Source organism: Eulemur rufifrons, chromosome 1 (assembly GCF_041146395.1).
Source record: "Eulemur rufifrons isolate Redbay chromosome 1, OSU_ERuf_1, whole genome shotgun sequence".
Classification (NCBI taxonomy): domain Eukaryota; kingdom Metazoa; phylum Chordata; class Mammalia; order Primates; family Lemuridae; genus Eulemur; species Eulemur rufifrons.
The window spans coordinates 29,822,948-29,850,513 of NC_090983.1; the positions used below are offsets into that span (position 1 = coordinate 29,822,948).

At 33.5% G+C, this 27,566-nt stretch overlaps 1 protein-coding gene across 1 annotated transcript in view; it reads right to left on the reverse strand.

Annotated features, from left to right (window-relative positions):
• Positions 1-10,770: 10,770 nt before the first annotated feature.
• NBEAL1 (neurobeachin like 1) overlaps positions 10,771-27,566 on the reverse strand; it is a 148,971-nt gene continuing 132,175 nt past the window's right edge. Inside the window, exons 48-56 of the mRNA XM_069468588.1 lie at positions 27,327-27,416; positions 25,979-26,088; positions 24,442-24,614; positions 22,604-22,698; positions 18,302-18,418; positions 17,375-17,536; positions 16,579-16,727; positions 13,904-14,039; positions 10,771-11,011 (exon numbers count right to left, since the gene is read on the reverse strand). Of these exons, the coding sequence (XP_069324689.1) occupies positions 10,910-11,011; positions 13,904-14,039; positions 16,579-16,727; positions 17,375-17,536; positions 18,302-18,418; positions 22,604-22,698; positions 24,442-24,614; positions 25,979-26,088; positions 27,327-27,416 (1,134 nt within the window). The 3' untranslated portion in view covers positions 10,771-10,909. The remainder of the gene's footprint in view (positions 11,012-13,903; positions 14,040-16,578; positions 16,728-17,374; positions 17,537-18,301; positions 18,419-22,603; positions 22,699-24,441; positions 24,615-25,978; positions 26,089-27,326; positions 27,417-27,566) is intronic.

The window sequence follows — 27,566 nt, forward strand, 5'->3', positions numbered from 1 at the left end:
CAATAGTTTCCCCTGTTGGTAGTCTCTGGATACTTCATGTTAGGGTGTGAGCCGGTTTTGAGAAATTTTGCAAGGCCACCCTTTCACTTTAAGATCCCTTATTTGTTCCCTTAACCCTGCTCACACTTCTGTGTATGGTTTCTTCATTAAAGTCTTTTGAATCATTTGGCATAGATACTGTTTCCTGTCAAATCCAACTCTACTTGGCACAAGGAGTGGCTCCCAGAAACAATTCCTCAAGACGGAATTCTAGCCCAGTTGAGGTGGCTCATGCCTGTAATCCTAGCACTCTTGGAGGCTGAGGCGGGAGGAGAGCTTGAGCTAAGGAGTTTAAGTGATCCTCCTGCCTCAGCCTCCCAAGTAGCTGGGACTACAGGTGAGTGCCATCACATCCAGCCATGCAATCACTTTTTTTTTTTTTTTTTGAGATAGGGTCTTGTTCTGTCACCCTGGCTAGAGTGCAGTGGGATCATCATAGCTCATTGCAACCTCAAACTTCTGGGCTCAAGTGATCCTCCTGCTTCAGCCTCCCAAGTAGCTCGTAGCTAGGACTACAGGCACTCACCACCACACTGGCTAATTTTTTCTGTTTTTAGTAGAGACAGGGTCTCACTCTTGCTCAGGCTGGTCTTAAACTCTTGAGCTCAAGCCATCCTCCTGCCTGGGCCTCCTAGAGTGCTAGGATTACAGGCATGAGACACTGCTAGCAGTGTCTTACCATGGCAAGTTACCAATTTACCATGGCAAGTTCATCAAGGTAACATCATCCTGAGAAAGTTTGTGTGTGGAGAAGTCCCTCTGCCTTACTATTGCTCTAATTAATAAGACTATTAATTAACATAACCACTACTCATGTAATCAATATGGTAAAATCAAAAGTATTTGTATATAACACAAACGGTCATATTACAATTTTCAGTTTTAATATAAATTTAGATTTTTTTCCTCAAAATTTTATACTTCAACTAAAAGTTCCAGATGATCTGCATATTTCTTTTCACATGTAAAATTTGATAAAGTTTGTTTTTAGGTCATCAATGTTCTTTTTCAACTTCTTTGACAATGTGCCTAAGTTTCAAATAAGCAAATTTTCATGTTATTTCCCATCTCTGTGATGTACCTTGATAGAATCCTGACCAAAAAAATGCTTAAATAGGATTCTGAAATTATTGTTCTAGGCTGAATAATTAAATCCATCTTCTCTTCTATAATCACCATAATATCATATGCATATGAATGATTTGACACACTGATTTTCTTCCAAAAATCCACGAGTTGTTAAAAAATTTGGGCTATAAAGTTGACCAATGTAAAAAGGTAGCTACTTTAAAAAATTTTTATAGTACTAGAGCATGAATAATGGTAATTCACAATTTTTCTGTAGCCTTTCCCTAACTTTTCCAATCTCTGCCAAGTTATATTGAATGAATATAACTTTTAGAAAATATGCCAAATGTTGGAGCAAGGCTTGTGAGTGTCACGGGGTCGGGGGGCACTCAGAAGGGATGGGCAATAAAAGGGCCAGGGGGGACGCCAGAACCTGGGACCACAGCATGGAAACTAAGCTGCAGTCAGATCAGGGGATGGAGGGAGCTGGAGAAGAGAAGACGGGAGGCCTGCAGCCTGCTGGCAGTGAAGGATCAGGCTGCCCAGGAAAGGAAAGGGTCAGGAGGTCAGGTGGTCAGGTAGGGCCTTAGCAGGCTCAGACAAGATCCAAGAAGGGAGCAGTAGGCACCAAAAAAAAGATACCAAATATTATTTGGTCAAACTGTTTTACAAGAATTGAACAGACTTGTCAAAATCATTCTAATAAGTTCAATAGTGAATAAAGTATTAATAAAAGGTTCTCAATAAAAAGTTTTAAAATATTGTTTAATCTCAGATTTTCATCAGATCAATGTGATATTACAGTTGTTCCTTGGTATACTCAGGGGATTGGTTCCAGGGCTCCTTCACATACCAAAATCCACACATACTCAAGTCCTGCAGTTGGCTCTGTGGAACCCACATATTCGAAGTCTGCCTTGAATATATGAGGTTTTACATCCCGTGAATACTGTATTTTAGACCCGAATTTGGTTGAAAAAAATCTGCTTATAAGTAGACCTGCACAATTCAAACCCCAAGTTGTTCAAGAGTCAGTCAACTGTATACAATGAGAAAATATAAGCTCCAGTATCATTGTATGAAACAAACACATTTATTTGATGCCTGACATGGTATCATAGACTTGTTTTTACAAAAGCAAGGCAATCTTAATTAATTCCATAAATAACCTGGCTTTAATTATCCAGTGACTGAGAAATCTTACCAGGCGAACTAATACTGGCAGTTTCCAATTCTAGTGAAGTATCTTCAATAACAGGTAGTACAGTGAGTTAATGTTCATTTTGTTTTCTTGTTATTCTGGATCTAGAGATAAAAGTTCAAGCAAGAATCTGGAACAGTTTGGATTGTCTTATTATGGATTAGGTTCTATTAACTTTAACACAAACAGAAGGATTAAGTCAACATCTGGGCCATCAAAAGTTTATGGATAAAGGATGTTAATTATGAAAGGAAATAAGTTTTAAAAAATCCAATCTAATGTATTATTTGGTTAACTATAAATAGAGATTTATAGCATATGATAATTTGCTAAGGGAAAAAATGCAACAGTGTTGTTTTTTTTTTTTATTTCATCTTATTGTTATGGGGGATACAGAATTGCAGGTTACATACATTGCCCATGTACCGCCTTTCCCCCCAAGTTAGGGCTCCAGGCATGTCTGTTCCCCAGATAGTGCGCGTTGCACCCATCATGTAGGTATATATCCCTCCCTTCCCCACCCCCCCGCTTCCCGAGTCAGTACCTTCAAGCGTTACCATTCCCCAAAGGGTGCGCAATGCACTCATTGTGTAGGCATACACCCATCCCCTCCCCCACCCCCCACCTCAGTCTGATATCCGATTGGTGTCGTTCCCACATGCAACAGTGTTTTTGAGGTGGCTTTACAGCAAAAGGCTATATATTGGTTGTTATATATGACAAAACTGGCCAATTGATGTTAATATTTATCTTGTGCACACAGGACCACAGAAGAAACTCTGCTCATACGAGAAAGAAACAGCAGTTTTCTGCTGAACAAATACTATATCCAATCTCTTGTCTACCAAAATACCTTCGCAAAGACTAAGTGCTAACCAAACTATGAATTCAGAATTACAAGTTGGCTGAGGAAAGTAACATCATTCTTTTATTTGATTCAAACCCATTTTCATATACAAAGCTAATTTATTATGTACAAAATAAATGTACATTCTTAAAAAGTATTGAAATATAAATTTCCAAGGGACTAAAAAAAGTGCAAATTTTTCAATTATCATCCTTAACAAATCAAACATTACCTGATATACACACACTGAATTTTTTAAAAATAGCACTTAATGTAATAAAACAAAACATACATCTTACATATTTAATTTTAAGAGGATGAGGAAGGAAAGAATGTATTGCACCAAACAGTAACTTAATTATAATGACAATACTAACCAAAATTATTTACACATCTTTATTAAGACTAAAACTTGCTCAACTTTTACACCTTGTTTTGGGGCATACAAATATCCACTAAGTCACAGTTTGGACAGTCAAAGATATAAATAAGGCTTATTTAATATTCTTTTTCATGGTCAATTCCAGTAGAATGAGAAGGAACATTTTAAAATAAATACACAACTTTTTGAATTCCTTCAGTATTTAAGTAGCAGCACAATTTCCATGAACTTTTTTTTCAACAAGTCATTCTGAATTTTCAGCTATGCCCCCACTGAGTTGGCTATGTGCATATATGTGCATTCAAGTCACTGTCACCCGGTCCAACACTCAAATGGTCCTATTTATTAATCTGAGTCCTTGAAAAACTGACAAAAGAGATGAATTAAATATGTTTGGTATTTTTCTGTCTTAATGGATTCACTTCTATAGCAATGAAACGGATAGAAAATGGCTGTCTGGCTTGATATCTGATTACTTTTTGCTAAACTTTTTGCTCCAAGTCCATAAAAGCAACAGCTGGGGGAAGGAAAGCCATACCCGTTAACAGTTTCTAAGTAGAACTGACCAGCCACGTAGTTTTCTTATGTAAACCTAACTACAAAATAAGCATTTAGCCACAAAAAAGTTTAGAAATGGTGTTTATGAATCACATTCTTTGAGAGCAGTAAAAAGCAGAATAAAAACAGTTCAGGCCGGGCGCGGTGGCTCACGCCTGTAATCCTAGCACTCTGGGAGGCCGAGGCGGGTGGATCGCTCGAGGTCAGGAGTTCGAGACCAACCTGAGCAAGAGTGAGACCCCGTCTCTACTAAAAATAGAAAGAAATTATATGGTCAACTAAAATATATATATACAAAAAATTAGCCGGGCATGGTGGTGCATGCCTGTAGTCCCAGCTACTCGGGAGGCTGAGGCAGTAGGATTGCTTAAGCCCAGGAATTTGAGGTTGCTGTGAGCTAGACTGACGCCACGGCACTCACTCTAGCCCGGGCAACAGAGTGAGACTCTGTCTCAAAAAAAAAAAAAAAAAAAAAAAAAACAGTTCAGAATGTAAAAGATCTTTAACAGTAAGACCTTCTGTGACATGCCATAATTTTGGAAGGAGTCTAGAAACTATTATAATTAAATCATACAGTTATCTAAGAAAAACAATCAAAATTCCAAAGGAAGAAATAAAGTTATTCTCTTTAATCTCTATATAAAAAACTAAGAGACTGAAATATTTTCAGTTAAGTTGGACTACTGAAATTTTCCTACCAGAATGACTTCTTAAATTGTTTAGCGATTAATATAATTTTACCATTCCGAAGAGCAAAGTAATTATGTCTGTAACAGACAAGTATTTTTCCCTTCCAAAATACAAGAATAGCATTTATGAATTTATAGGTTGAGCCCACTAAAGCATAAAACACATTGCTTATATAGTGTGGGAAAATGTTATCACAAGAAGGAACATCAAAAATAGCATTTTAATGGTGACTAGTACACTGACTACCAGTGAACCTGTAGTTTTAAGTATATCTTAGGTTAAAATATATTACTAAAATAAAATTTTTAAAGGTCCAATTAGAATAATATTTTTGTCTTCTTTTTTTTAAGACTAGTCAAACGCAGTAGTAAGAAAGGGGGGCAATAAGTTAAAAATAGTTTATATTTTAATCAGGAAAATATAATTTTTTCAATCCTGCCTAGATTCTAATTTTTCTTAGTCTCATGTTACAATGCTACATTATTATAGTATCACAAGCAGCTAATCACTTTGTACACTCAAGAATAGTTATAAATAAATTTAAATAAGTAGACAGCCATCATGTAAGTGGAAACACACACACACACACACCCTCCACTAACAGTCAACTTTGAAAAATGAATGTGTAATTTTTTAAATGACAAAATTGTTGTTATTATGGTTATATTTGAAAAACATAAGTTTCTAAGGAAACATATAACTGTACCATGAAAAACAAATGCTGAATTTGTGACTTTCGTTTTTTTTTTTTGAGACAAGGTCTCACTCTGTTGCCTGGACTAGAGTGCAGTGGTGTCATCAAAGCTCACTGCAATCTCAAATTCCTGTGCTTAAGTGATCCTCCTGCCTTAGCCTCCCAAGTAGCTAGAACTTCAGGCGAGCACCACCATGCCCAGATAATTTTTCTATTTTTGTAGAGATGGGGTCTCACTCTTGCTCAGGCTGGTCTTTGAACTCAAGCAATCCTCCTGCCTCCACTTCCCAAAGTGCTAGGATTACAGACTAAGTTTTCAGTTCATAAGATTATGGGCATTAAGATAAAGGTAAATACTGTTGAATGTATCCTTTTACTTATTACTAAAGCCATTAGCTTCATAGGTCCAAATTCCAATGTTTTTAGAAATCATCCACATGTGACAAATGTCAATAAGATAATCACCTAAGGACATATGTGTGATGAATTACTACAATCTATCAGAAAAGTATCTGATAATATAGCCATTCTTACAAAGGTTCTCATACTGAAAAAAATCACGTAACTCCTATATTGTAGGAAAGCCTTATATTTTTTAACATAGAAAATTGAATCATTTCCAGTTTATGCCTAAATATCTTAAATGTTAATGCTTTATTCCCTAGAATACCTATGAAAAATTAAAGAATATTTCCATAAAGAGGCTGTACCTACAAAAGTCATCAGAAGTAGTATTTAGAGAATTTATTCAGTGTTTGTTTTTTTTTTTTTTTTTTTTTTTTTTTTTTGAGACCAGGTCTTGCTATGTTGTATAGACTGGGCTCAACTGGGCTCAAATGATCCTCCTGCCTCATAATTGAAAATTCTGATTACAAGCGTCAAGTCTAATAGAGATCTAATTCTATGTTTTAAATTTAGCATTTGTCTCATGCTTTTTATTCTTTAAAATGTTAGCTAATTCAAGTGTGCAAACATTCACTGATAGTCACTAGCAACTAATATTAGCAAACAGACACATGTTTTTGGAGGCAAATATTAGTTATGATTTTCAAATGTGAAAGGTCTGAAGAGTTCATGATAAGAATAATGCATGTGAAAAGGAAATCTGGTTGTTTCTATGGCATGTAAAACAAAGATAATGAAGTCATTCCAAGCAAATTTTAGACAAAATGTTTCTCAGGATAATGGTTAGGCCTATTTTCAAATAAGCCTGTGAATATTAGATCTGGTTTATAAAAATACATGGACATAATTTCTATATAGGAAAATATTTTAAGATATAACATAATAATCCTGAGACATAATTTTTTTATTCTAAGAATATCACGTCAAGAGATTCAGAAAGTCCACAGTAGTGCCTAGATATCTGCATATTTATAAAACTCCATGGACAAATCTGATCTGCAATCTCCATTAAGAACCACTGGACTATAAGAGCCCTCATTTTAAATAATATTGAAATGATGACTGATAACACTATACTGTTGCCTAATGTCATCAGGAAAAGCACCACCACAACTTTGATAAATACAGGAAAACTCTATAGAACAATGTTCTGGATGGGGTCAAGTCTGAAACAAATCAAATGTTCAGTATATAGAATATATGAACTAGGCAAAAAGAATATTGAGCATGGATATTTTCCTAGGGTGATAAACATGTTGAAGATTGCTCACTTACTGGAAAGAACAGGTCTAGTTGATGAGAGGAACAATACAAAGCAAACTGTGAGTCTGGCTGATAAATGAAAACAGATGAGATTCAAAAAATAAAAATAATGTATTTCTTGTATCCTAGTCAAAAACTGTACCCTGAAGATAGGTTTAAGAACCTATTTATGGAAGATAGGTTTAATAATATATTTGAACAAATCAATCTTTACACACATACCCCCCACCCCATATTAAATGTACATAATATTATTTAATAATATTTATATGTAATATAGTCTAAGCACTTGTATCTTTTCATTGGAAAGGTGGTAAAGACAATGCTACTCATTTTATAAATATAAATATATAAAAGGATCTAACTTCTTTAAGTTCAATTAAAATATTTCCTTATTAAAAACAATATAAAATATACTTAAAGGCAAAGGCCATGTCTCTATCATTATTAAATAAAAATCTGGTATCCAAGTTAACAGTTTTCTCTGTCTACTCCTACTCAAACAAAATATAAAATATCTTAGGTTAAGATTCAATCTTCAAATCTAAATTCTAATTATGAGGGCATACTTATTCCTTTCAAAAGCATAAAACTGATGTTCAATACTAGTATTTTGCAGAATAATTTTGATATCCCCTAAATAAAGGAAAGAAAGAAAACTTCACTGATGTTCCTTGCTAATGACAAAATGAATACTTGGCATTTTTTCTCCTACAAAAGGATGCACTGAACTATGAGGAAATTCATAAATAGAAACTTCTTCATAACTGACATGAGCTTCACAAGCTAAAAAGAAAGACTAAGCCAATTGGCCAAACTTCATTTTTACACACTTTCCTGGTTTTCATGCCCTATTTTTCCTTTCTAAAAAATTTTCCTCTCCTAAAAAATCTATTTTTCCTTCTCTCCTCCAATTTTATTGAAGTAATGACAGAATACTGATTGGGGAGAGCTATAAAAAATTTCATATAGCTTCTTTATTCTGTAAGTGTACACTTACGTTTTAATACTTGATCTCACTTTCCAAAAATAAAATAATTATCTTAGTGTAAATCTCTCTCCATTACCAGGATGCTGAAATTTTTTTTCCATTGTCACCACTGTCAAGAAGCAAAAGCAACAAAAAGTTCTGCAAAGACAGCAGACTTTGTAACAGCCAAGCTATCATATCCACCAACTGAAATGTCCATCTGTTATTCCATTCCAATGATACTGTCAATTTCTCTCACTATACAATATAGGAAAAATTTCTACAGATAACACCTAAATACACCAGAATCCCCAAAAGTACATCTTCCTAATGATTTTATTTAGTGATTTTTAATTCAGTGGGCTATCCTGAGTAACATATTACTCAGTTAATTGTTCTACTATTTTAAAAGATAAAATTTAAGTTCTATTCTTCTACGCTGTTGCCAGTATTCTCAAAGATTTATCTCAAAATTCCACATTTTTGGTTTTACTTTTTGGAAAAATGAATATAAGGAATAATTCCACTACTCTGAATAACTAGTATTAGTCTACATGAGATATCTATTATACAGTGAACAAAACTTCTTATTTGTGCTATAAAATGAATATTATTTGCTCAGTTCTTCCATCTAAAAAGCAGCACAGTAAAACACCATAAATTTAGGAATTTTTCTCAGATTAGCTAAGTTTTTTTATAACTTGTAAGCACCCAAATTAATTTCCAAATCCAATATTAATATTAAAAATAAAGAAGGCATTCTTGTATCAAAATCTCTGAATAAATAACCAAAAGAAACATTTACAAAGTTTTGATTTAGAAGAAGTTTCCAAAAAAATCAATATTTTAAAAGCCAAAAATGAATCATGTTTGTTCTGCTGATTTGAAATCTCCTAAAAAAAAAATAAGATGGCCATAGTGGTACCATGGGTGGAGCACTAGACTGGAAGTCAAAAAAAAAAAAAAGAATAGGAGACAATCTCACTTATAAATCATAATTATCTCTATTGATTTGTTTTGGAACATTTTTTCAGTGCAAATTCCAGAAATTCTCAGAAAAGGAAAGCTTCACATTTATATGTGTTCTATTTTACACTTGCTGTACCAGTTTCTTTCAGTGCTATTTACCTAAAACATAGCTATTTTTCCTAAATAAAACAGGATTTTACTTTATTGGAAAGAAAATTCTTCTACAGATTTCTATTAGACCTAACAAATCAAATCTATTTAAAAGTTTCCCTAAACAGAATCTTTTATTTTTTTAAAAATTTTCACTCACTCATAGGATTATAAAGAAAAAGGCACTGGATAATGTAGTCAACAGGGCAACAGGAAGAGAGAAATTATAATGGGAAAATTTCTCCAAGATTCAATTGAGAAAACAATTGGATGTAAGGAAATCTATGATTTGTGGAATAAAAAAAAATGTTGCTATTTTAAGAAGCTGTTACGGTAAAGTCACTCTTATTTTTTTGTCACAGACCTCTTTAAGAAAGCAATGGAACCATTCTTTCCTGCATTTCACATACAAAATTTCTACACAATTTCAGAGCATTCATAAATCCCTCAAAACCCATGGAATCTCAGATTAGTAACACTGGTAGATGTAAAAGCTCTCTGACCCAACTCAAAAGATAATCTTATAAAAGATGTAAGTTTAACAATCTCTTTGAATTCCACATTAAACCAATTAGGCTTTTACTTTAAAATCTTGAATAATAAAGCATAATATAACAATTATATATAATAAAATTAGCTGTAATACTAAAAGTTGTCCATAACATAAAATAGAAATGTTTTTTAAAAATTACTATACATAAATGATTCAGTTATGCTTATCTTTTTAATTCATTCATCAATCACACAGATATCCCAAGTAAAAATGAAATATATTTGGTTATTATTGCTAACTCTCCTAATTATCAGAGAAAAACATAGTATTTGCTTAGTAAAGATAAAGCCAAGAAATTTTGAACTTTGTAGATGTAAATTGTGCTGCAAATGCTACTTAAAGGACCCAACTGTCAAAATCACAATCAGCATGTTTGCTTAATTATATTAATGAAATATGTCTGTAAAATATATCTCTAGTTTCTCTTTTTCCTACTCAACTTTTATTAAGGACAATAATACATAAATTCTCATTAATAACATGCTAAGTAGTAATGGAATGAGCTAATGTACCAGTTTCAATATTCTTATTTTAATCTTACCATGCAAACCTGGAACTTTTACTGAGTTTTGAAACTCCAAGTGTACAAGATGCCTTTAAAATATTACCTGCCATCAGGAGTTCCATAAATAAATGGATATATTTTTTATATGGTGGTCAGTAAATAGGAAAATGATTAACTAAAGAATGTGTTAAAATCCATGTCTCTCAACTGTTCCATTATTTGTACTCTTTTATTAGAAATACCTTAAATTTTGCCATTTAGAATAAGTGAATTGAACCTAATTTCCTCATTTTGGAAGCTTTTTAGAAAACACAGATCTAATGATCTTTAGGAATGGGCCACTAAATCGAATCAAATGAATTTTTTCAAATACATCTTAGTGTAGACCAAGAACCAGTTAATACGAATAGATTCATTAATGTTAACCAGAAATTTTAAGATAGTAATACAACCTATATCTGTCTTTATATATATACCATACCAAATTGTGGTAATTCCTAAAAGACTTTCAGGGACAAAAACCTTGCAACAATTCAGAGAGTTGAGAGATATGGTTAAAGTGACAAAGCAATAAATCAAGTTTCAGTTATCCATGACAGAAGACGGAAATAACAATCACTTGAAATCTTGAGTATTATATTCAGTTTCTCCAGCTGAAATCTGGCTGAGCCGCTTGCTAGATCCCCACAATTTTCGAGAAAGCTGACCTGAACGCATCTGTTTAAAGTAATCCAGAGAAATGAAGAATGTTAAGAAAAAAAAGAATAAGTGAAATTGATATATAAGACAATGATTTTGTAGAGTGCAGAAGTAGGTTTTGTTAGCAGAATCATTAACATTTTAAAGATTATTGATTAATAATAAAGACAGACTTCTACATTTATTATGTATTTCAGTTGAGAAAAGTCTAATGCCAGTATGTAAATTAAAAAATTTAATGTCCCAGTTACTTCAAAATTACCATATTCTTTTATTTTACATATTATCAAAATGTTTCACTTCATTAAAATAAGCTTCTCAAACTATAATCTAGCTATACAAGACATATAGGTTTGGGAGTTTTCTTGTATTAATATCTGCAGGACTATGAATACCAATTGTAAGGATAAGAACAAAGCAAAATAATGTTTTGATGAAAAGAAAGTAATCTTAAAATATTTTGATGTGACTTTCAAAAAATAGTAATTAACAATAGAATGATAAAAAGTAATTTACAAAATAAGAATAACAAAACCCCTTCGAAGGTAAGAATCACATTTTGCTCATCATTAAATTTGTACCACCTATAACCCTTCCCAGCATTTAATAAATATTAATCAAATATTAATTGAATCAGTGAATAAATATCCTTTAAAAGTGCTTATACCTCTAGATGGGGGAAAAAAAAACCTATACGCAGGTGAAGCATAGTGGCTCATGCCTGTAATCTTAGCACTTTGGGAGACCTAAGTGGAAGGATCACTTAAGGCCAGGAGTTCAAGACCAGCCTAAGCAACATAGGGAGATCCCATCTCTACAAAATACAGAAAAAATTAGCTGGGCATGGTGGCATATGTCTGTAGTCCTAGTTACTCAGGAGGGTAAGGCAGGAGGATCACTAGAGCCCAGGAATTTGAAGTTGTAGTGAGCTATGATGATGCCACTGCACTCTAGCCTGGGCAACAGAGAGAGAGATCCTGTCTTAAAAACAAAAAACAAAACAAAACAAAAACCCCATATTCTTTGTCGTAATTACTTTCCCAAATGCAATCTCGTTTTTAATGGTGATTCCTTTGCCATCTTTTTTTAATGGTCACTCTTCTAGGATATATTTATTGGAGTGATAAAAGGTAAGCATTATACAAAGATACTAGTGGCTTTGGCATTTTCATTTCCAGATGTATTTTCTGAAATACATTATTTCCACTAGTCTATGACTGCCTTACCATCTGATTTATAAATATGAATTTCACATTGATAGAATATATAAAACTGGTACATGATTTAAAAATACATACTAATCAAGATTTTGATGTTTTACATAAAAATAGATCATGGAATAGAAATGTCCTTTAATAACTAAATATCAATCTATTTCATATTTTACATTGTCATATTTATAGAATGAATTATATTTTAATTATATAAGACTCTAAGTATTCAATTTACTGAAGATCCATAACTTAGCTGATACATCTAAAGATATAGATAGATAACAATTCCCATACACACAGTATGTATACACACTATGTACAATTCAGAGTCTATGTATTATACCACATAAATCTTTCAAGGAGGGCCAATTACCAAACTTATTTGGTAAATATTACAAAATGTTAATTTAGGCTGATAAGATGCAGCTGGTTGGGTGTTTTTTCCAGTCAATTTTTAAAAGAAAATGAATGCACATCATGGTCATTTTTTTTTTCCTTCAATTCTAGTGAGTGATGGAAATATCATGGTCATTTTATTTTAAAAAATTCATTAAAATCAGAACTGACAAATTTACCTAAGGTGAGAGAGGAAGGCAGGCAAATTTAAAAGGCACTTAAATAAACCACAGAAAGTGAAACACACTCAGAGAGTAAAGTTTCAGCTGAGTTCTTAAGTATTCATCACATTAGCAGAGGACAGATTATTTGAGCAATTCATTAATGAAGAATCTCAGTGTTGAATGGAAACATGTTTAAAATGTTTAAAATATAAGTAAAATACTGCAATATAGAGTGACAATATTTGGGGGACTGTTACATTTAAAACTAAATGTTGCAGTCACTTTAATAAGACTTCTTTTTTATGAAAATAATGTCCTGAAAAAAGAGTATAAGGACTAAAGAAATCTTATAAAACAAAAAGATTCCTATGATCTATTAATATAATAGATTTATTATAACCACTGACAACATGTAGTAATTTCTTCCCTTGAAATAACCCTACAGATGCTATATTGTTAGATTTCTCAGAAAAGACCAATGGTGACTCTAAAAAACTTATAATGCTTAATTTAACTCGGTGTGATAAAATAAGTTATTTGGAAGAATCACTAAATTACTTGGAGTATAGCCACCAAGTTTTCCTAGGAACAAGAGTTAGGTTTATGGTATCCAAATACTCTGTAATTGATAAACCATTAGTAAGTAAATTTACAGTTACCATAGGAAACTCACTGAGAATAAGCACATTATTATGGGGATATTTGTAGATCTAAGTAAAAAATGATGCTTTTACAAAAGGCCAATTGATATACAGTCATGCTGGGTTATTTGTTAAAATTAAAGAAAATATTATAGTTTTATTGTTTGAGCCTGTATTTCATTTCTTTGTAAGGGCTTTTATGTATTGAAAATCCAAGCAGTAGTCTTGAAAATAAATTTGGAATAAAATAATTTTCTTATTTATATACAATGGTAGACAGAAACTGCCAAATGTGTACTGTCAATTATATCATATATAAACATCACTCTTGAGTAACAGCTTTATCCTCTCTTTTCATTTATTGCCTTTTGAAAAATCAAATTTGTTTTTTAACTTGTTCATCCATAATGGAGACTTCTGATTCAGTTGGAACAAAGGAGAACCAAAGGAATCCCCAAAAGTACGAGAAATTAAATTACTGATGTTAGGTTTTACCTCAGCTGGCTTGCCAACACCTACTACAATCAATTTGCCATCTTCTAAACCTACAAGAATATGGCTGTGCTCTTTGGTTACACAAACACAGTGGATAGGCAATCGCATGGCTAATGGGCTGACGCTGAGATTCAAACTAGAAGAGAAACAAAAAATACAGACATAATTACATGGATATATAATGGATTCACAGAATTTTATACCTGGAAAATAATGATCATATAGTTCTACATTCTGGTTTTACAGATGTGGGAACTTAGGTTTAGAAAGTCTAAGTGACTCACACAAGCGCCCACATTTACAGCATTACTAACAAATACTTGATAAATAGATCTTTATTCTCAACATCTGTTTTTCTTCTAACCATATGTAATCAAACAAAATATTAATAAAGCAATCATCAACCTAATATATAAAAATTATTTTTCTTACTCTTTAGAGAACCTTACTCTCTTTCTTCTATATTCCAATCTACTCTATTATTACATATTTTCACCTTATATTATTACATTCCTCATTTATCTGAGGCAAATAGCCTGTATGTTCCCTTTACAGAGGAATGCTGGTAGGATTAGAGGGGAAAGTGAGAGACAAAGTATAGAAAAAAATAGGCAGGATTCCATGTGCTTCTTAGTGTCCTTCCTAAAATAGTTGGAAATAAAGTTTTTGCACCAGTCACCATTCTCTCAGCCTCAGATTATCAGTGGGTATTTGTTCCAGCCTTGCCTTGACTGTACCCTTGAAATTCAGCACAGTCTATACCATGCTCATTGCTGTCCTTGTGTCTTTGTGCTTTATTTTTTCACATCTTGCCTACCCCGCCTCTACAAAAGACCCTCTTTCTATCTCCATTTCAATTTCTACTACTAACTCTTCATCAAGACTCCTCTGACCTCTCACATCCACAGTAATCCTTCATGTCTTTAAAACTCCTCCTGTTCATATAACTAGTACCACATAATTTAGTTTTAAATTGTCCTCATTAGTACACAAATATTGATATTTCCCCAACTAGTCTCAAACCCCTCAAAGTCAGCTATTATGAGTAGGCATCACACTACTGAGCACATAGGCACTCCCATTAAATTCTTTTCACCTTGTTGATTAACAAGTGAAAGTTGGGTACGAAGGCCAAAAAGCTCAAAAAGTATATGTGTGTGAGTGCATTATATGTGTGTATGTGTGGGGGCTTTGAGGTCAATAAAATTGGTCCAAAATTGATTTGATACTCCATTATGAAAAATGCCTGTGCTTGTTTAATAATTAGACAGTGACAAATCCTACGATGTACATACTATATAGGTTCTAGAGTAAATTGTGAAAAGATCTCATTTATTTTTCTAATTTGATACTCTCCTAACAGTATCCTGATATAATCAGATCACAGACTCAGTGCTCTACCACTGGACAAAGAATGACAAAAATAAGGAAAATACAAAATAAAGAGGAAGGCTGGGTGCAGTGGCTAATGCCTGTACATCCAGTGCTTTGGGAGGCTGAGGCAGGATGATCGCTTGAGGCCAGGAGTTCAAGATCAGCCTGAGCAACATAGTGAGACCTTGTCTCTATAAAAAATATAAAAATCAGCCAGGCATGGTGGTCCTAGCTACTCAGAAGGCTGAGGCGGGAGGATCACTGCAGCTCAGCAGTTTGAGGTTACAGAGAGCTATGACTGTACCACTGTATGAAAAAAACAAAAAAGAGGTTTTATGTGAGACCCAAGATGGTTTGAGGAGTAACAATAAATTACAATAAATTATTTTTATTTTTATTTATTTATTTATTTATTTTTTTGAGACAGAGTCTCACTCTGTTGCCCAGGCTAGAGTGCCATGGCGTCAGCCTAGCTCGCAGCAACCTCAAACTCGTGGGCTCAAGCAATCCTCCTGCCTCTGCCTCCTGAGTAGCTGGGACTACAGGCGCCCGCCACTGCATCCGGCTAATTTTTTCTATTTTTAGTAGAGTCGGGGTTTTGCTCTTGCTCAGGCTGGTCTCGAACTCCTGAGCTCAAGTGATCCTCCTGCCTCGGCCTCCCAGAGTGCTAGGATTATAGGCGTGAGCCACTGTGCCTGGCCCACAATAAATTTTTTTAAAAGGGAAGAAAATAATGTATTGGGGCATACATGGAATAACAGTGCCTTATCTATTTATGTATTTATGTAAATATGAAAAATAGCAAACTTAAAAATATATCCTCTACTCACACATCTCTCTCTTTCACCTAATTATACAAAAGATTCCCCCACCAACTTTATAGACCCATATACACATACATGAATAAATATGTTAATCTTAAAAATAATTTGTTTTGCCACAATTAAAAAAAAACTTCAGTTTTAAAAATTCAAATCATAATTTAGACAAATTTCAAAAGCCACAATCCAAGCTTGGCAGTATGAAAATTTTTTCTGGCTCTACATATTTAAAAATTTTTAAAAATTGTGGTAAAATATTTATAATGTAAATTTTTCTATATATTTTAAAATGTATATATATGTTTTATTTACTAATCCAGGAATACTTTAGCTTCCCCATTTTTTTGTAGTTGTCAAAAGAGACAATTTTTATAATAAATGATGTACCAAAAGATTAAAAATCTTAGATTCCTAATTTCTATTCTAGACTAGAAGTGCCATCTTTTCTTAAGTGATACTTCAATAACTTTTATTATTTACCTGTGGAGATCTCTTATAGACAAGAATCCTTGTAAGCTGCCTGTGACAATGTTTTCTCCAATTATACACATATCTGATATTTGTTCCTTCAGGACTTGAGACCCTAGATACTTGCCATTTACAGAAAACAGATGTAATGCATTCTTATCCTGCAAAGAATTGATGAAAAAAATTTAACAATCTCAAGTAAAAAACCGAGTTTTTATATTGTCAGTTAAAATTATAACAGAATTATTATTTGGTTTAAAATTTTGGAATAAAAATATTATTATATTTAAAGATAAAGTACATAGACAATATTATTAGTGATTTCACATCAGACTGCCAAGTAAATAAATATTAAACAAGAAATCTCACTCCCTCCAACAAACATTAAAATATCATCTAGTCCAAACAAACCCCATATTCTTAAAACAAAAAAAAGATTCTCTTAATATTCAAAAAGATTTATCACTAAAAAGAAATAAACATAAAATTCAGCGTTTGTTTATTTATATCCTGCCTGTGCAAAAAGAATTTAAGTCAGCTATCATTTCTAGTTAAGCTTATGAAGTCCTACATAATCATAAATTATTTTGAAATCATATATTATATAGGCAAAATAGAATTCCCTAAAATAAAATACTAAAGTGAAAACAAGATTGTGATGGAAGTACATCTAATGGTAAGAAACAACTGAATGAAAACATCCTCTTTAAAATATGGTGATCTTTCCTTCTTCAAAATGCAAAATACTTCATATATGACATGGGGAGGGAAAGACACACTATTCCTACTGCACGAAAGTGTTTTATACCTTGAGAGTAGTCTTTTCTTCAATGCTGGAGTAGATGACAATATGTCCTTCCCAAGATATAGCCAAATTGGGAATGGCCAGGAAGAGAGAACTCTCACAAGGTGGTCGTAAGGTCCTCATGTACTGACCTTTCTGAATGGTATGTATAATCACAATTCCATCCTACACACAAGAAATATTAGAAAATGAAAAAGACAAAGGAAAAGATCATCAAAAAAGAAGAAAGTAAAGTGAGCCCGATAAAGAAATGTGGGAAAGGAACTGAGGAAATGATTATTCTCTGAGGACACATGTACCTTAGGAAAAATTCCAATTGCACAACTTCATCACTGAGAAAGTGATCTAGACTATGGTCATTTTCTGTTACTTTACTCTTTATTGTATTTATTTAATTTTTTGGAGACAGGATCTCACTCTGTTGCCCGGGCCAGAGTGCAGTGGTGTCATCATAGCTTACAGTAACCTCAAACTCCTGGGCTCAAGTGATCCTCTTGCCTCAGCCTGCTGAGTAGCTGAGACTACATGTATGTGCCACTATGCATAACTAATTTTCATATTTTTTCTAGACATGGGGTGTCACTACGTTGTTCAGGCTGGTCTCAAACTCCTGGCCTCAAGTGATCCTCCCACCTCGGCCTCCCAAAGTGCTGGGATTACAGGTATGAGCCATTGCATCCAGCCTCCAATTTCAAATGTATTTTAGTTCCCAGAATGTGCTCTTCTCTTAACTAACAAAACCAATAAAATCCTAAAATAGAATCCCACAAATCTTTTCCTTCTGTATTACTCCACTTTTGCAAAGTCCTACACAAACATGGCATAAAATTTCTATACTTTTACCAATTCCTCTAAAACATTTTTAGATATAAATATTACTATTACATTTGTAGAAAAAGTAATTAGTAATTCTTAAAAGTGAAATCTTACCCTTGATCCTGACACTGCTATGTCTAGCTCAGTGCTGATGCCGACGCTCAATACCTCATCAGTGTGTCCATAAAGAATCTGAAAAGGTTTAGAGGCTAAGCCCACAGGAACACCTCCCTAATATTAAAAGACAAAAGCAAAGATAAAGGTGTTTTCTTGCTACCTATTTTTTATGACAAGGTTTATGTTGCATTTAAACTTTTTAATCAAAAACTAACGTTGGAACTAATTAATAGTTATTACCACTGATTTTATTCACAGTAGTACTCACTCTTATGCTTCTCCTTGGATTCCCAAATTAATCTTTTAAAGCTCAAAACTTAATTTGAATGGTCTCAGTGTTGATTGTCTTGGATTAATTTTTCCAAGTATGTTATTTGCGCTTTTAATCTACAGATTTATTCTTCTTTAACATCAAAGATTTTTTTTTATTATATCTTTGATACTTTTTCTGTTCCATTCATTAGAATCTTTACTTCAGGGACATCATTTATCTTTATGTGGATTTGTCTTTGATTTCTATGGCTAATATTATTATTATTGTTGTTATTTTTTTTTGAGACAGAATCTTACTCTGTCGTTCTGGGTAGAGTGCAGCAATGTCATCGTAGCTGACTGCAACCTCAAACTCCTGGCTTCAAGCAATCCTCTTGTCTCAGCCTCCTGAGTAGCTGGGAGTATAAGTATATGCCACAATGCCTGGCTAATTTTTCTATTTTTAGTAGAAAGTGGGAGGTCTTGCTTTTGCTCTGGCTGGTCTCAAACTCCTGAGCTCAAGCAATCCTCCTGCCTTGGCCTCCCAGAGTGCTAGGATTACAGGTGTGAACCACCACACCTGGCCAGCTATTATTCTTTATCTAACTGCGTTTAAACTCATCTTTTTCATTTGCAATCACTTTGATTACATCTGTTTTCCATGCCATTAATTTGGTTTGCAGCCACATTAAATCTGTTTCTTGTTTCTGTTTTGGATTTACTTATATTTGTAATGGTATCAGTTTTAATCTTAGTTTGATTTTTTCGCTACCTCCATTTTCATCTTATTATGCTATTTGATCATTTCATCTTTAAGCTCCTATTTTAATTGAACTGCTATTCTTATGTTTTTCTAATGACACAATTTTATTGCAAAAAATCACTATCTTTGAGTTATTTTCCAGAAGAAAGATTCTTTCTTCATGTCTTTATAATGCTTTGTTTGTATATTATTTTATATGCTATGAAGTGTTTGAATAGGTGCCATGTTGTTTTAGCCATGATTATCCTAGACAACTCTGCCCAGATGTTCTATTTGTTCTATATAGTGTGCATGAATTCCCCTTGATACTCTACTACCTGGGACACATCTGACTTCTTTGAGTGTCAGTCTGAATGCTTAATGCACTCTTATTTTATTTTATTTAGATATGGGGTCTCATTATGTTGTCCATGCTGTCCTTGAACTCCTGGGCTCAAGTAATCCTCCTGCCTCAGTCTCCTAAGTAGCTGGGACTATAAGTGTATGCCACCACGTTTGGCCGCAATATGATTTTAAAAATCAGGAAATTCCTATATTATTCAAGTAGTTCCAGTTACAGAGAAACAAAAACTCTTCTTATAAAAATTCATTTTATAAAGACTGCATATCCTAATACTAAACATGACAAAGACAGAACAAAAACCAGATCTATTTGACTTAAGAGCAGAGAAATCATTAAAGTACCAGGCAAATAAAATACGGCAGTAAAATGTAATAATAATACATCGTGAATTCTGTGGGTTTATTATAAAAATTCAAGGATGGTTCAAACAAATGAAATTTCTCAACATAATACATTACATCAAGAAAAAGTATAAATAAAAGAGAAACTTGGAAAAACAGTTGTAAAGGACATTATTGGAAACAACTGACAAAATTAGAACATGGACTGTGGATTAGATAATGGTATTGTACAAATGTTAAACATTCTGATTTTGATAATTACACTGTGGTTATGCACAAGATTGTCTATGTTCTCAGAAAATACACACTCAAGTTTTTAGGAGTAAAGGAACATAATGCCTCTAACTTTTAAATGGTTTAGAGAAAAAAAGACATTGAAGGAGGGAGATACTGAGAGAGAATGCTAATAACACAAATGGTAAAAAATATACTACATTTGCTACCTTTTAAAATAAATTTGAAAGTTCATTAAAACTGAAAAGTTACCAAAAGAAGAAAAATAGAAGCTAACTACTTAAATATGAAAAATACTATTAGTAAAACTCAACAGCAAACATTATACTAATTGGCAAAATTGTGAAGACACTTTCATCAAAATCAGATATTAGGGCAGGGATGCTCACTATAATTTTCTTACCTTACTACACTAGCTAATAATGTAATATGAGAAAATGAAATAGTGTATTAGAAAAGATAAATAAAAATCACCTTTACTTTCAGATCACATAATTATATATATAGCCACCTTACATTCAGTAAATCCAAGAAGTTCTAATAAACATGAGCTGTTAAAATGATTTAGAGAAGTAATTGGATATAGGATAATTGTGTAGAAATCAGTCAAATCACTGTACAGTGTTTCTTTATACTAGCAAAAATCAATTAGAAGTGAAAATGATAAAAAATACACCAATAGTAATAAAAATATAATTAGAAGTAAATATAACAAGGTATAGAACCTAAATAAAGTTATAAAAAATGTTTATCAAAAGATATAAAAAAGACCTGAAAGAAACATAGAAGGCCATTTCCTATTTCTGGATATAAAGAATTATAAAAATATATCAAATTAACATATAAATAAAATATAATTTCAAAAAGACTAAAATGGGCCGGGCGCGGTGGCTCACGCCTGTAATCCTAGCACTCTGGGAGGCCGAGGCGGGTGGATCGCTCAAGGTCAGGAGTTCGAGACCAGCCTGAGCAAGAGCGAGACCCCATCTCTACTAAAAATAGAAAGAAATTATATGGACAACTAAAATATATATAGGAAAAATTAGCCGGGCATGGTGGCACGTGCCTGTAGGCCCAGCTACTCGGGAGGCTGAGACAGTAGGATCGCTTGAGCCCAGGAGTTTGAGGTTGCTGTGAGCTAGGCTGATGCCATGGCACTCACTCTAGCCCGGGCAACAAAGTGAGACTCTGTCTCAAAAAAAAAAAAAAAAAAAAAAGACTAAAATGGGTTTTTTTTGGAGAATATAGTTAAAATATTTTTAAAGTTCATATGGAAGAATAAATACCTATATAGGAATAGCAAAGAACATTTTTTATAATGTTAACACAGTGGCAGGAGGATCTACCTTACTAAACTACTAAAATAAAAACATATAAGGCCGGGCACAGTGGCTCATGCCTGTAATCCTAGCACTGTGGGAGGCCAAGGCAGGTGGATCACTTGAGGTTAGGAGTTCGAGACCAGCCTGAGCAAGAGCGAGGCCCTGTCTCTACTAAAAAAAATAGAAAGAAATTATCTGGCCAACTAAAAATATATAGAAAAAATTAGCCAGGCATGGTGGCACATGCCTGTAGTCCCAGCTACTTGGGAGGCTGAGGCAGTAGGATTGCTTAAGCCCAGGAGTTTGAGGTTGCTGTGAGCTAGGCTGATGCCAGAGCACTCACTCTAGCCCGTGCAACAGAGCGAGACTCTGTCTCAAAAAAAAAAAAAAAAAACCAAAAACAAAACAACATATTGGTGGTCACATAAAAATAGGGAAGTATAAAAGAATGAGTCTTCTAGGAAAAGATCCAATTAAATAGGTAAAAGTGGCTTACTTAATAATTTATGCTGACATAAATGGCTTTCTATTCAGAACTAAATAAAATCTTAAAAAATGTAGAAAAATAAATTATCAGTAAATTAAAGATTGTAATGTAAGAAATAAAACAAGAAAAAAAATAGAAGAAAAATTTTAGATAATCTTTTTATAAATTTGGAGTGGGTAAAAGCCTGTTAAACAAAGTAGAAAACCAAAGAAAAAAGACACTTCTTAGACCAATATTATTAGGAGAATTACAAATCTATAATTTCTAGTAGTCCCATGAGAAAGGAGAGTAGGAATATTATTATGCTAACAAGCCAATAAAGAAAAAATTACTATTTTCCTACATGAGGTTTACAAGGAAGAGTTTTCAGAAAATAATAGGGAAAAAGTTAATAAATCAGACAATAAACCAAGGACAGGACAGAATGCAGGACAGTGCAAAGCAGCTTAGTCATTCACTGGCAGAGAAAAATTCATTTCCTAATAGAATACCTCACTAGTATTCTCAGGATGAATATTTGATCTAAAAACCAAGAGCATTTAAAAATGTGTGACTACCTGTTGTGTTATTTGCCATATCATACACGTAGTATCTTTGGAACCAGAAATCAAATGCATTCCACAGTAATCTGTAGCTAAGCAAGTCACAATATCTGTAGGAAAAAGGAATGAAATAAAATGAAATGGTTTGGTTTTGCTAGAGAACAGAACATTAAGGGCAACTTTTGTCAATGTTCAAACTATTACTAAATCAGCTATTCCAAAAGGAAGGAATGCAGGGCTGGCACAGGAAAAGTATTGGGAAAGAGTCACACAGGAAGGAAATGGTATCAAAGTCACCTAGGAGAGCTTTCTTTGGAGACCACCCTTCTTTGAGCTTGAGGACTAGATGTGCGGTGTGAGGAATATCTATTAGCATCTTGGGAGGAGGTTAGATAGCTTGAGATGGATCTTCAGTTAATTCTTGACTTTTTTTTTGACAGAGTCTCACTCTGTCACCCAGACTGGAGCGCAATGGCATGATCAAAGCTAACTGCAGCCTTGAACTCCTGGGCTCAAGTGATCCTCCTGCCTCAGCTTCCTGAGTAGCTAGGACTACAGGCATGTGCACCATGCTCGGCTTATTTTTCCAGTTAATTTTGATATGCTTCTGTGCTCTCTCATCCCCATGCACCTTCTACTCTCATTGGGAATTACAATCTGACAGAATATGTGTCCTTAAGAAAAACAGTACATATTGTACCATAAATTCACAATATAAAATATTTCCTGAACTGTAAACAGCTGACCTAAGTGACATCTCAAGAGTCACTGGTATAGAATTAGCAGCGGGCTCCATTTCTCTTTCATAATAGATTTATTAGAAAAAAAATCAGCTGGGTGTGGTGGTTCACACTTGTAATCCTAGCACTCTGGGAGGCCGAGGCAGGAGGATCACTTGAGCTCAGGAGTTTGAGACCAGCCTGAGCAAGAGTGAGACCCTGTCTCTACTAAAAACAGAAAAAATTAGCTGGGCGTGGTGGCGCATGCCTGTAGTCCTCGCTACCTGGGAGGCTGAGGCAGGAGGATTGCCTGAGCCCAGGAGTTTGAGGTTGCTGTGAGCTAGGCTGACACCACAGCACTCTACCCTGGAAAACAGAATGAGACTGTGTCTCAAAAGAAAAAAAGAAAATCTACTCAATGTTTTATCCATATATTGAAGACTCAGACAGTAAGAAGTATCAGGTTAAACTACATTGAACGATTTTAACAATCTTATGTTTTACTGTTAACATAGTAATAAAGCAGTTAATGACGACAGATTTTATTACCATTTTGTCTTAAAATTATTTCTTTTTTTTTTTTTTTTTTTCGTTGAGACAGAGTCTCACTTTGTTGCCCAGGCTAGAGTGAGTGCCGTGGCGTCAGCTTAGCTCACAGCAACCTCAGACTCCTCGGCTTAAGCGATCCTACTGCCTCAGCCTCCCGAGTAGCTGGGACTACAGGCATGCGCCACTATGCCCGGCTAATTTTTTGTATATAGATTTTTAGTTGTCCATATAATGTCTTTCTATTTTTAGTAGAGACGGGGTCTCGCTCAGGCTGGTCTCGAACTCCTGACCTTGAGCAATCCACCCGCCTCGGCCTCCCAGAGTGCTAGGATTACAGGCGTGAGCCACCGCGCCCGGCCCCTTAAAATTATTTCTATTAGCCAATTTTTAAAAAAGACTTAGTCTAACAAATACATGAGATACTCTTATAGAAAGCATACAATATTTATAATACTGCACTACCAAAAAGTTCCACTCAGCTTCAAAAGTAAAATTAAATGCTCTTTACAAGGAGCATGTACTACTTTTATAGTTTAGAATAAAACAGAAAATTTTGAGGTTTTTTGGAAAAAAGTTAATGCTTACCCATATGTCTGATATTGTGTGAGATAATTTTGCCTTTTGTAAGTGACATTACTTGAATACTATTATCCCAATGTCCAGCACTGAAGAGCAACTTTGCATCGTGTGATACTACAAATAGCTTAGAGGTAACTTCCAGCCCTGGAGCAAAAGGTCCATTCATACTACGCTGAGTTCTGTAAACACAATTAAATATTAGATTTTTCCTTAAAAGATCACTTAGACTATTATCAACTATTTTTTTAATATTTCTAAAAAAGAAATAAAAAAATAAATCTCAACTGTCCTATTTGAAATATCTATTAAAAATGCTAAAGACTTTCAGAAAATACATTAATCTTATTTTATTCATATTTTTCATAAAATAAAATATACATAACATAGCATCAAAGGGTTAAGCATAAAAACATTGAGATTGGTGAAGGCGCGAAAAAGATTTAAATCTTGGCTTTCAAGGCCTATCTAATAAACCTGGCAATTCTGTAAGTGGCAGCCTCAAAGTATAAAGGATAGGATACGCCAGGACTGGGAAAATCAGAAATAAACTAAAACCAGGGATTCTTCTACACAGGGTGATGTATAGGAGACAAATCAGGCAGATCAATGCATATCTAACAATATTTAACAGTAATCGGTTTCTATTCCAACCAAAGCAAGCATATGGGTTTTATCAGCTTCCAAGTGAGGTAACTGTGAGCTTAGCCAATCTAGATTCTGTAGGTGGACACAAGTGATCTGCCTACAATGTGTGTATAGAAAATGAGGGCTAAATCTGACACGTCAGCTCTAAAACTTTATTATTCAGTATGAATTTGCTGAGAATATGATTCATGCAAAACACAACAGCACTAAGTCGCATGTGGGATAAGAAGGAAAAAAAGACATTGCCCTTAATCTCATGGAGTTTTATTCTAGTGAAGAAGACTAGAAAATACAATGATAACAATTATTTTAAATAGTTTTAAAATATATGATGTAATTTGATCCTCAAAACAACACTGAATGTGGTTTAACCAGAAAAAAATATAAGCAAACATACTAAGACAACTCAGAGTAAGTTACCTGAAGTTAGAATGTAACTTTTGGAGATTTAAAAAAAAATGTAGATACTAAATTCTTATTTATTTGTTTTTAAATTTTTTATAGGCAGGGTCTTGCTCTGTCACCCAGGTTGCAATGCACTGGCACAATCATAGCTCATTGCGGCCCTGAACTCCTGGGCTCAAGTGATCCTCCTGCCTCCACCTCCTTGAGTAGCAGGGACTATAGGTGCTAGCCACTGTGTGCCCAGCTAACATAAAGTCAGGACATAACTTAAAAAGTAAGGATGGGAGGCCTAGGCAACAGAGCAAAACTCTTGTCTCTAAAAAAAAAAAAAAAAGAAAGAAAGAAAAAAGAGGGGGGAGATGGGGAGGGAAGGAAGAAGAGAAAACTGAGTTTCAAAATACACTTTCAAAATGACACAAATCAGTTATTCTAGTTGTTTTTTGTGGCAATAAGGTACTTGTAGCTATTTTGCTTTAAATATTCATTTACTTACTTTGGATTTGTCACAGTTTGATCCTTGATGAATGTAAAGTAATTAGAAATGTTTCTGTCATAAGGCAGCCATCCATGGGTTCCAATAACATAATTCATGCTTACTGTTATCTAGAAAAGAACATATGAATACTTAAACTAAATGAAAGATTAAAGAAAGCAGTATAGAATAACCAGATGCTTCCATGATATTACCATTTATCACTTAGGGAATACTTTGGGACTGTATGCTTAAAACGTGAAATTCATTAAGAAAGTCTTTAAATAATTCAAATAGAAAAAACTATCTTATTGTTTAGAAAAGTTGCCAAATATATCTTTCTTTAGTAAGGTTATTTTTTCTTACAATTTCTCAATTGTAAGAAACTGCACTTATTAGTTGGCAGTCAGAGGAAACTCAGGGTCAAGTCTTATAAAAATATAATAATAATATATATCACTTAGAACACAAATCAGAAGTAGAACTTATGAATTAAGGTCTCCCTGTAATGATAGTCACAGTGAATAAATTCTTTTCAAAATGAAAACTTTTTACCCTTTTGATTATAAAAGTAACAGGTTACCGCCCCCCAATACAGATAACTTAAAGAAATGCACGTATTAACACTGAAAATCACAAGAATTCCACCACTCAAAAAATACTACTATTTTTATCTATCTTTCTGGACTTTTTTTCTAAGCAAACATAATATGCATAATCATAAAAATAGGGCTAATTCTAGAATCTCTACTGTTCACTGTGTTATACTTCATTTTTATCATTTCTAAATGACAAAATTAGAATAAAACAGACCTAGGTTTGGTCCATGAGCCAAGGTCTCAGATCCCTTACTTGCTAGCTCTGTGACTTTGGGCAAGTTACTTTTCTGAGTTTTAATTTCTTACCTGTAAAAGGGAAATAATAATAGTGCCTATCTCACAGGACTATTAGGTAGATTAAATAAAAACTAGTTGGATTAAATAAAAATTCATGTAAAATACTCACTAAAGTATCCTGTATGTATTTCTTAATAAATTCTCTATTATTTCTCATTATCATTATTATGGCTTTATAATAAATTTTAATGTAAGATGTTAGCCCCCTTATTTTTCTTACATAAAATTTCCTGGTTCTTTTCACATATTTATTCTTCCAGATAAATCTTAGAATTACAGTAACTACTTAAAATAATGATATGTAAATAGAAGATATATTTTTGTATTTGGTCAGATTAATTTGACAAAATGTTTCTCTGTTATTTTAAAAAATGGCTTTATAAAATGTTATTTCCTATTTTTTTTTTTTTTTTTTTTGGTAAGTTGTAATAGATACAGACATGGCGGTGTGAAAAAGGTAAAAATCAACTTACCAGTAACTCAGGGCTGCCTTGAGACATAAAAGAACGAGACTGATTTTTGGGGACAATGGCCTTTAATAGTGGAATACCATCACTGATTCCCTATAAAATAAAACAGGTTTAGTGGCTGGTTCTAGTCATCTTTATTAGGTACAAATTACTGAAAACTTCTTTAAAAAAGGATGAACCCTTTCAGATAGCATTTTACCCTTTCACATAGCATGTATTCATTTAATTTAAAATGCAGGAAAG